At 37.0% G+C, this 10,805-nt stretch overlaps 1 protein-coding gene across 1 annotated transcript; it reads left to right on the top strand.

Annotated features, from left to right (window-relative positions):
- Positions 1-2,958: 2,958 nt before the first annotated feature.
- On the top strand, positions 2,959-8,856 carry LOC311071004 (interferon-induced GTP-binding protein Mx3-like; the record flags this gene model as incomplete). Its single annotated transcript, XM_084095218.1, has 10 exons — positions 2,959-3,148; positions 3,799-3,866; positions 3,970-4,058; positions 5,860-5,938; positions 6,053-6,175; positions 6,523-6,655; positions 6,765-6,908; positions 7,029-7,105; positions 8,243-8,452; positions 8,550-8,856. The coding sequence occupies 10 exons, from the start codon at positions 2,959-2,961 to the stop codon at positions 8,772-8,774; spliced, it is 1,338 nt and encodes a 445-aa protein (XP_083951344.1). The 3' UTR covers positions 8,775-8,856.
- Positions 8,857-10,805: the final 1,949 nt, after the last annotated feature.

Raw genomic sequence — 10,805 nt, 5'->3', positions numbered from 1 at the left:
TGCCTGGCTTGGCTGTGGACGACAGGTCTTTGGCCCTCTTTCACAAAGGCGATGGTGCTCAGCAGTGGTCTTGCTTTGGCTGGTTGTTTCTTCCTCCTTTCTTGCTCCAGGATGTCTGCGAGCACCGCCAACACCTTGCCAAGCCGCCACTTGTATCTCCCCTGTGTCAATGCGATCATACACCCTGACAGAATGTGCGCCATTGTTCCTTTCACACCACACAACCTGCACAGTGGGTGCAAATTGACTGGGGTTGGTAAGGTGTCATACACTGCTCTGAGTAGAAAGGATATACAGAAGGGCTCCAGCCACCACAGTTCACTCCATGTGATTGTTCTCTTGGGGAGGTTCCACCTCGTCCAGGCGCCTTGGGTTGTGAGCTGGATGGATTTTGCTCTTCTCCCTTCTTCTTCAAGGTTTCGGACTTCATCCTGGATCATGGTTCTCTTCTGCCTAGGGGTGGACTTTGACCACTGCTGGAAATGTGCTGTTCCTAGACCCTGTCCTCCAGTGCAAGGGTTTCCGATGATGTCTTTGGTCACGAGAGAACATTCTGCCTGGTTAATTACCGTGCTGGCGGCCCACTTACGGCCAGATCTTGTTCTGACTCCTGCTTCCCTGGTGAGTTGGTCTTGAGAGTCCCTATATGTCAGGGACAGTCATTTGGCGACTTTAAACTCCTCCACCACTGAGGACAGGGGAAGCTGTAGCTGGCCCGACCTTATGCAGAGCCCCAAGGATGTAAATCTCAGGGGTATTCCCAACCAGGTATATTACTTTTTATTGCAAATAATTTTTATATATATATTTTTTCATCTTGTTTAAATATTCTTTTTATGCTCTTGTGTTTTCTATGTATTTATGTATCTACGTACCCGGAGCTCCTGGAAACTACAACAAATCCCTTGTGTGTTTGCACACACAGGCAACAGCCTGTTTGTCTTATACGTCTGCAGTCTGATGCAACTGTTAACTGTGATTACAAGTAGAGAAATTTAAGGAGTTACATACAGGATTTTGTTAGGTCAGTGAATGTGGATGTTTCAAGCCAGAAGAGCAGATTTGTCAACACTGTGATACTGAAGTATCTAAACTCCATGAGGGGGCCATTTGGATGTCCAGAGAGAGCGAGAGCTCGGCCCTGTTGTGATTATATTCACTTCTCACAAGAACTGGCTCAATTCACTTCTTTGTTGAAGAAGAAGAGATCATTATAAATATAGCATGAATTGAAACATTTACAAAGGAGGAAGAAATACTGCTGCGGCAGCAAAAGTTTGAGAAGGCAGCTGAAAATATCTACAATTTCAGTGCAAATGAATCAACTGAATTTAACTTATATAGGTTCACAAAGAGCACAGAAGAAAACATCCAAGCTTGGCCATTTAATATATATTAAATATATATTAAAGCTTGTATTTACATGTATAAATTTATATGTTAATGCAAAGTTTAATATTAACTGTCAATTAAATTAATTCTGAAGACATGAGTTACGAGCTGAGATTATGAGCTAATTCATATGAATTAGCAGCAAAAAAACTAACAATTTTGTCTCTAAATTCTTTCACTAGAAACTGTTTTTATTTTGGAGCGGGAGAAACAGGGGGAGGGTCTTTACTGCATCAGATATGTCACTTTGCTCACAGCTGATTGGTCCAGTTTTGGTTTGCGATCTCTAACCCAGAATAAAATCTGCTCTGGTGCAGGGGCCTGATGTATAAACGTTGCATATGCACAAAATGGGCATAGAAATGTGTGTATGCAATTTTCTACAGGGATTTATAAAGAAAAATTAACTAGGCATAAATATTTGCGGACTCTCTAGACAGTACACACACTTTTTTATTGATGGAGCGAAGAAAGAAAGAATAATTTTAAACTCAGTTTTCCATTTGAACCTTTCCATTTCCACATTTATACCACTCTTATTAAAGGAGTTAAGCACTGAAATGTTATGAAATAATTATCCAGAAGTAAAACATTTTTAAATGAACTTCAATGGAAGTATTTGTAGTGAATGCTTTTGAACACATTTCCTGTGGCATGCTGTGATTTAATGTTGTAACTACAGCGAGGACTGCTTGGTGCAATTCATTTTCAACAAGTTTTTGTTTATTGTGAGCTCATCATTGTATTACGAAAAGAAAAAGATTCACAATAGTGTGCCTTAGGATAAAAAAAGTTTCAGAGCAACTAAACTATATTAAAGCAGATGATGAGGTGCAGCCACGGGAGTTCATATATACATGACAAAAAAAGTCTCAAGGCAAAGTTATAAAGAGGTGAAGAATGCAAATGGTCATGAATGTACACTATTATATCTGTCCCTCATTCAGCTGTTACGTGAACGTAGCCTTAGTTTCACACAGACACGTGTTTTCTGGTGCCATTTTAAATGACCAAGCCATTTAAATCTCTTTCCACACAAGGAACAAAAATAACGTCTGACATCTGCATGACTTTTATGTATCTGTAAGTGTTATGGCAAAATAATTTTTTTATTACACTTAACACATTCAAATTGTCTTTCTTCAGAGTGAATGTGCAGGTGATTTTTGAAATTGCTCCTTTTTGTAGACTTCAGACTTTTGTAGACTTTTGTAGATCATGTGCCTCGTGAGGCTATCTTTATTGCAGAAACTCTTTTCACACTGATTATATGTAAAACGGTTGTCCCCTGAGTGAATCCTCATGTGATTTTCAAGGCTTACTTTAATTTTGAAACTCTTTCCACACTGGTCACATGCGAAAGGCTTCTCTCTAGTGTGGGTTCTCATGTGGGAATTAAGGCCTCCTTTGTAAGTAAAACTTTTTTCACACTGTTCACATTTGTAAGGCTTCTTTCCATTGTGAATTCTCATGTACATGAAAGGACATAAACTGAATAAGATAATAAAGTGCAGTCAGTGAGGTTTTTTTTAAACAAACGTACATTTTTGTCTTTATAGTGAGCAAATGAGGGGAGCAGTTCACAGTAATTTAGAGGAGAGCATTCGTCCATTCATTGATCTGATCGACACTCTGCGGTCAATTGGCTTTCACAAGGACTTGGCATTACCGACTATTGCAGTGATCGGAGATCAGAGTTCTGGGAAAAGCTCGGTGTTGGAAGCGCTGTCTGGCGTTGCACTACCAAGAGGAAGCGGTGAGCAGTGTTGGGAAAGCTATTCAAAAAATGTTACTAGCTAAGAGTACTTTACACTATAGAAAGGTTAGCTAAGTTGAAAGCTGCCTTTCAGAGAAAACTAGCTGGTTACATTACAAGCTTGGAAAAACGAGGAAAAACTATGGGTGAATTCAAGTTGATTGGGACACTTTTTTCCAGTCATCTCAATGTAATATAGTTTAAATTGTAGCTAAGTTTTAATTTGTTCACATGCATATGTATTTAAGCACACTTCAAGGGGTATAAAAATAGTTGGATTTTTTAAGGAGATAAAGTGACCTCAGAGAGATGGATAGACACGGTGAAGTGTGAGGGTGCGGATTCAACAAAACAGACCATAATTTGTTCTGATTCTAAACAGGAGACAGACAATACTACTGTAAACATCTTGCTAAAAGGTGTTAAAATGTAACATTTTAGCGTTTCATAGTCACCCTTCAACTTAATCAATAAAATAGCTTCTACTGAAAAGAAATTTAGAAAATAGCAACACTATCGAGAAATTTAAATGACATTTATGCCCATAACTTGCAGTGAAGACTGTTTACATTCAAATTGTTTATAGGCCTATTGTTCTTGTAATATTATCAGTGTTCTAAAAAAATTTTACTGAACTGTGTTTGCTATAGGAATTGTCACCAGATGTCCACTGGAGCTGAGGCTGAAGAAGGTGACAGGTGGAGTCAGCTGGAAGGCTGTTCTATCTTAACGTGATAAGAAAAACGAATTTGTGCATTCTTCATTGGCTGAAAGACATGTTGAAACAGGTTCACGAGTTCACCCTTACATCAATTAAACAGAGTAAAGATTATGCGTATTTGGCGTGCTGTCCGGGGGACGGCACCGAGCTCGGAAATTTTGCCCGAACCCAGAGTACTCCCCCATTGTTGTAAGAGTATTTAGGACTAGAAGTGAGGAGATAGGGTGGTGGAGGGATGCTGCTAAACTGTCAACGAACAGAGGTAAGTTTGCAGTATATATATACACCTCTTACCTCGTTGATTGGGTTGATTAACAGAGTGTGGTCCACTCGTGTCTAATTAGGTTTGATTGTCTGAATGTGCTCCACGTGTTTAATTTGGTTTAATTATCTGAACGTGCTCCTCCCGAACTTTGTTAATAAAACATAATTTAGTACAATTTCTAGTAATCTGTTTTGGCTTTCTTTAAAAAGTGCTAGGAATAAAGTGTTCAAAGCTTGTAAAAACACTGTTGCCTAACATGCATTAACAGAGCCAAAGTGGTTGAGACTGAGGGAACATTTACACTCTGTGTGTAAAGTGTAATATAGATAGACTAAGCTACTACCAAATAAAGTCTATATTTAATGTAACATTAACACAAAGTTAGGCCTAAAATAGATACAGTCACACTTTTACAGGGTTAAATCCAAATCGATATTAATGTATTAAGGCACATTCACACCAGGACGATAACGAGGCCCTAATGATTGTTTTAAAAATGTTATACATATAAAAGAATAGCACACCATGACCAAAACCATGACCATTTCAGGTTACAGTCTGTTTTTCTAATTGAACTTTGTGTTCCCAAAAATTATTCTGAAAGACTTGATTCACACTGTTTAGGTCAGATTTTGTTTTCAATTTCAACCAGTTTTCTACACTCACACAGTGGGGTTCCTGATGCCACAGAAGAAAAGTTTTTGGTTCTCCAAAGAACCTTTCAGTGAACAGTTCTTAAAGGGGTGGTTGAGTGTGATTTCACTTTTCTAACTTTAGTTAGTGTGTAATGTTGCTGTTTGAGCATAAACAACATCTGCAAAGTTACAACGCTCAAAGTTCAAAGCAAAGGAAGATATTTGCTTTTAAAGAAAAGGACTACAACAAACGGCTGGTTGGGACTACACGACATTCTTCTCGGGTTAGTGACATCACTAACCCTTGAATTTACATAAACCCCGCCCCCGGGAACACGCAGTCCATGTTGAGAAGAGGAAAAGTTGTTGTATAAGAGTAAATTTGTGAGTCAGCTCAAACTTTAGCATCCATCTTTTCACATGCAATAGAAAGTCACTCTGTGTGCATCTCACAACAGTTCCTATACGAGCGATTTATAGATTACCATGACAGAATATCCTAATTGAAGATAGTTAACTCCACATCAGCAACATAAATTCATCAACTAACCATTCAGAGACGTCCTGTTGCATTCTACATGTTGTCACTTCTTCTTGAGTCTCTCCATCCTTATCTGACTCCGTTTAACATTAAAGGCAGAACAGTTTCTGTCATTTTAGTGTGTCTGCGTGAGGTAATAGCTGCTGCTAACAGACACAAGCTCTTGAAACCCCGCCCTCTGCAGCAGCTCATTTGCATTTAAAGGGCCAGGCACAAAACGGTGCATTTTTGCAAACCCTCAAAAAGTGACAACTTTAACTTGCTATATAAAAATATCTGTGGGGTATTTTGCGCTAAAACTTCACACACACACACTCTGGGGACATCATAGATATATTTTACATCTTGTGAAAAGGGCATTATACCACCCCTTTAAAAAAATTGTTTTAGTGTGAAGAACATTTTATACACTAGCATCCTTTTCCATAAAGAACCTTCTTTTTTGGATTAAAAATGTTCCATGGACGTTACTATTCTTAATAGCTGGTTATCAAGATATTTGGAATAAACTAAACCACCTTACAAAAAGTGCTTTGTCATTTTCAACAGATGCCTCTTGAATGAGGATAAAGCAACTATTAAATGTCTTGCTGTCAAACTGACACAAAATCTTGTTGATCATATCAAAGTAAGTTTTTAAATGTCTCACTCTAAAGGCCTGTTTACACTTAACATGAATTTACAGATAGATTGCGAGACTATAATAAATCATGTTTTTTTTTTTTTTATCCATCTTTGCCAGAAATCACTGCCACAGCTCACTGAGCAGATAAAAACACAGTTGTGGGAAGTGAAGAATGAGCTCAAGGAGTGTGAGGCTGGACCGCCACTGGACACTAAGGGAGCCAAACAGTTCCTCATTAAAGTAGGATCTCAAGTCATCACATCTTCTTGCTTCTGAGAATTATCATTTGGAGTTCAAGCTGCTAGAACCATATTGTGTTTGTTGTGATTTTCTCCTTCTTCCTTATGTAACGGCTCTAAAAATATCTTGGCGTCAGAGATAGTCCCAAATCTCATCACTGTTCAGGCACACGTACACCCCTCTGTCTGACACTAGGTGGTGCTATGGTTATGGTAGAGTTCATATTCTAAATTATTTTCACACCCAAATGTCTTTTTCAACCTCCTCAGCCAGAGACAACACTTTTGCCGTAAAATGATAATATACAATAACATGTTTATGTAACAAATATTTTCTCTTTATCACAGATCCTAACAAAATTCAATGGTCAAATCTACTCCTTATCATCAGGGGAGCTGATTAATGCAGAAAATTTGTTTGTCCAACTTCGGGCTGAATTCAAGAAGTGGAATGATCATCTTAACAGCACAAAAACATCCTGTGAGTATATTTTCAATATTAAACATTAAACCTTGAATTCACTGTTGTTGGGATTTTACAAGAAAGTTAAAGTTAATTTAATGAGAAATCCATCTTGTTCCTAAACAAGTTTGCAGTTTGAAAGAGTTTAGCCAGACTTATAGAGGGAGGGAACTGCTCGGCTTCAGTAACTACAGAGGGTTTGAGTTGGTTCTGCAGGAGCATGTGGCCAAACTTAAGAAGCCAGCCATTGAATTGCTCATTGCAATCAAAGGTACCATCACACGTCTGATCTCCAATATAAAACCAAAAGATTAGATCACAATTGAATTAATGTTTAATAGCACATCTATATTGTGAAAATTGTCTTCTGATGTATGTATTTCTCCTGAAGCCATCATCCTCAAGCAATTCAAAGATGTGTCCTATAGATGTTTTCAGAACTACCATGCACTTCAAAACATCACTGTGGTAAATATTGCTACAATAATTTTTTTTTTCTCTTTTTTTCCCCCCCAGTTATTTATTTGGGGATAAAATCCATTTTATTGGCCTAATGTCATTGTTTTATTGTTTGTTTTTGCAACAAAAAATAGAAAAGAAAAAAACTAAGAAAGAAAATGACAGAACAATGTTGGCTTTCTGACAAACAGTTAAACAGTTCAGGTTTTTCAGTGGCGAGTGCTTTTTATTATTCAACAAAAAATGTTAAAACCATATTATTTTAATTATTATTGAGTTTTTCACAGCAGTTTAAAAATTCAAATTGCCTCACTTGCCGTGCGCTCTTGTGTTTTTAACCAAATTCTTTGAAAAAGAAGAGGAAGCAAGAGTCAGAATTAAAGGGTTAGTTCACTCAAAAATGAAAATTCTGTCATCATTACTCACCCACATGTCGTTGCACACACTTAAGACTTTTGTTCATCTAAGGAACACAAAATGAAGATATTTTAAATTATATCTGAGAGCTTTCTGTCTCTCCATAGACAGCTGTGCAACTACCACTACCACAATTTCATAAAGAGATTAAAATCTCTCCGTATGAATTGAGCAGTTTAGTCTAAATTTTCTGAAGAGACACGATCGTTTTATATGATGAACAGATTTAATTTATTTTATTCACAATTCATCAACTCACACATTGGTTATGGTAAACGGAAGCTCAAGCATGATTGCTTGATGTGTAAGAACCAATGAGGTTCATTCTTGTGTGTTACGCAGCACGTTTGAGCTTCATCAAGAACGTTGAGCTTCTGTTTATGTTCTCTGATCAATGTTTATATGCAAAGCATATCTGTCTGTTCATCATTTAAAGCGATCGTGTCTCTTCAGAAATAAACCGCTCTTTTCATATGGATTATTTTTACGATCTCTTTCTGAACTTTTTGAAGTGTCAAAGTGGTAGTGGTAGGTTTTTAATAACATGAGGGCATGATGACAAATGAAATGATGACTAAATTTAATTTTTTTTAATGAAAATATCCATCTTTGTAATGATAATCAACATTATGCCACAAATGCTTTTAATTTAACTGAATTTGTACTGATCCCGAAATATTCCTTTAATCAGGTACTCTTTCCTCTGTACTTCTTTATTTGAAACCATAGAACAAAATCTACAATATTCAGTCAAGTCAGGAAGACAAAACGGAGCAGAGGATCTTAGAGCAGTTTGAAATGGAAAACATGGTCTACACTCAAGATCCCATCTACTTGAAGTTCTTGAGTGAGATTAGCGAAGACACATTTTCAGAAGATCAGTTACCTGTCTTTGACATAAAGAGCAAGTACAGTGAAATGCTCCAGGCGTATTATGAGGTAGATATTCTTTCAGTAACAAATATAATTGTTTTGCTCCAAGACTGAATGGACTGCAGTACTTGTGTGTGGATGTTACTCTTTGATTTTCTTTCAGATTGTGGTGCAGCGAATGGCTGACCAACTGCCCATGATGATCCAATTTTTCATGTTGAAGCAGACTGCTCAGCTCCTGTCTACTGACATGTTGAGTTTACTGGATGGGGCAAATGTGAGTGAGCTCCTGTTTGAGGACTCTGAAGTTGGTACAAGACGCAGATTCCTACAGGCTCGCTTGGACCGTTTAACTGCTACTCAGGAAGCACTTAGTGATTTTAATTGAGGGACCTACTGACTTGTCATGTCTGTTTTTGGTTGGAACATGTCATGTGATTTCTTGATCTCCTCATGTGTACTGGATGAAGTGTGAGGTGTTGATATCAAGGGTAAATGTAAAACCTATATTTCATTATATAACTGTAATTATCAGAATATTTATAAGAGTTTTGTGACCTTTATAAGAACTGTTTAGCACATTCTGTAATCTCAGAGAATTAATGCCAGCAGATTTTAACTCCTCTTAACTGGAGTCTTTCACAATCAAATGCCCTATTTTTAATCAATTCAATTCAATTCAAATTTATTTGTATAGCGCTTTTCACAATACATATTGTTTCAAAGCAGCTTTACAGAAAGTGCATTTCAGAAATGTACATAGAAAAATACAGCAAAATCAATGATCAATAATCAATCAAAATACAGAAAAATAATCAACACATGCTCTACTGTTTCTGGAAGTCCACAATGATTACACTGGCTGGATTCATGGTTTTGATTGATTTATTAAGATATACCATCCCTTCTATAACCATAATCAGCTCTTACATGACCAACTTTTTTTAATGTGTATTATACAAATATTGTCCTTTGTTTTCTTTATGCATCTCCCTTGCCACATCTTTCTGAAACCCACTTTAATTAAATCTTTAATTTACTCTTCTTTCAAGATGAAAAAATGTACTTGCATGGTGTCAAAACACTCTTTCTCCAGTATCTTCATGAAATCTTACCAAAACTTCCCACAAATCAGCGGGAGACCGTCATCTGGCAGCGAGAGAAAATAAGCGGAAACACAACCTGCTTTACCCTGACTAACTATGTAAAAGGTCCGTGTTACATATAACCCTACGTTAGGTTGTTCCCCGCGCTCCCCTACAATGGTCTCATCCCCACAGAAGTAAACCAAAGGCTAATAAAGGTTTTAGGAGTTTAGAGATATTTTGCTTACAGAGAAGGGTGTTTCATGCAAATGTCATATTGTCCTTAAAAAGGTGTAAACCCTGGAGTTCGTGATTAATGTAAATTCCATTGTTATAGCATTTAGGAGCCTTATCTAACCTTAACCTTGTCTGGTGGGGCATACTACAGTGTCAATAAAGTTCTTAAATCTTAAAAGTGTAATAAAAGTGTGTCTGCTTGATTGTTTAATTGATGCAGGGGAAGGTCAAAGCACACCTCCTTAGTTATATTTTGACAAATGTACTGAGCCCTGTATTGAGCCTGCACAACATTCTCCGACAAAGGGTCAAATTTTCATGATGTTACAAAGTCCTAGCCTGCGTATAACTACTGGTCTTCAATCAATACCTCCTGTGTTATTGCTGTCCTGGTTGGAGTTATTGTTGTAGAACCCAAATGAATAATTTACAGGGAGCGATAGCTTTTTATTTAAAAATATTTTCATTAGCTATCTGAGGATTTTGAGAATTTATATTCTAAAGAACCTTTTGTGCAAAGAATGTTCCATGGAGGTTTAAGGTGTTTTACGGTACCATTCAACTTATAAAAAACCTGTATTTATCTCTTGTTTGCGTGTCGGTCAAAAATGACAGATTTGTTTTTTTCTCAATGAAATCATTGTACTATATTTCAGTTCAATAATGTTTTTTAATTAATATTTTGTATTTTCTAGGGGATTTTATGAAAGACTTTTTACTGTAAAACTGTGAGAAAATCAAAGCCATAAATCTAAACAAGCTGTGTTCCAAATTTGAGGCTGATATCCACTAGAAGAAATTCATCTCCCATTCATTTCCAATACGATCATTTTTGATCGTGAACAAAGTGTGACTATTTTTTTCAGGACCATTTAACCTTTTTGAATCATGTCCATGTTTTTTTTTTGTGTGTTCACACAGCAAGTGCCAAAACCTTTACCAAGTTTCGTACCATTCCGAACCAAATTTTTTCAGTCAAAAATGACTGAACAGCACCAGAGGGTTAAAAGTGTGCAATAGGACTCACTCACCTGTCTGTCACATGTTCTACCTCTGTCTGCTTGCATTTGTATTGTGAACATGGGTGTGTTTCACTA

Source organism: Abramis brama (assembly GCF_963993115.1).
Source record: "Abramis brama genome assembly, chromosome: 20".
Taxonomy (NCBI): Eukaryota; Metazoa; Chordata; class Actinopteri; order Cypriniformes; family Leuciscidae; genus Abramis; species Abramis brama.
Note: the sequence above shows the minus strand (reverse complement) of the source record. Positions and strands in the feature narration are given on the sequence as shown.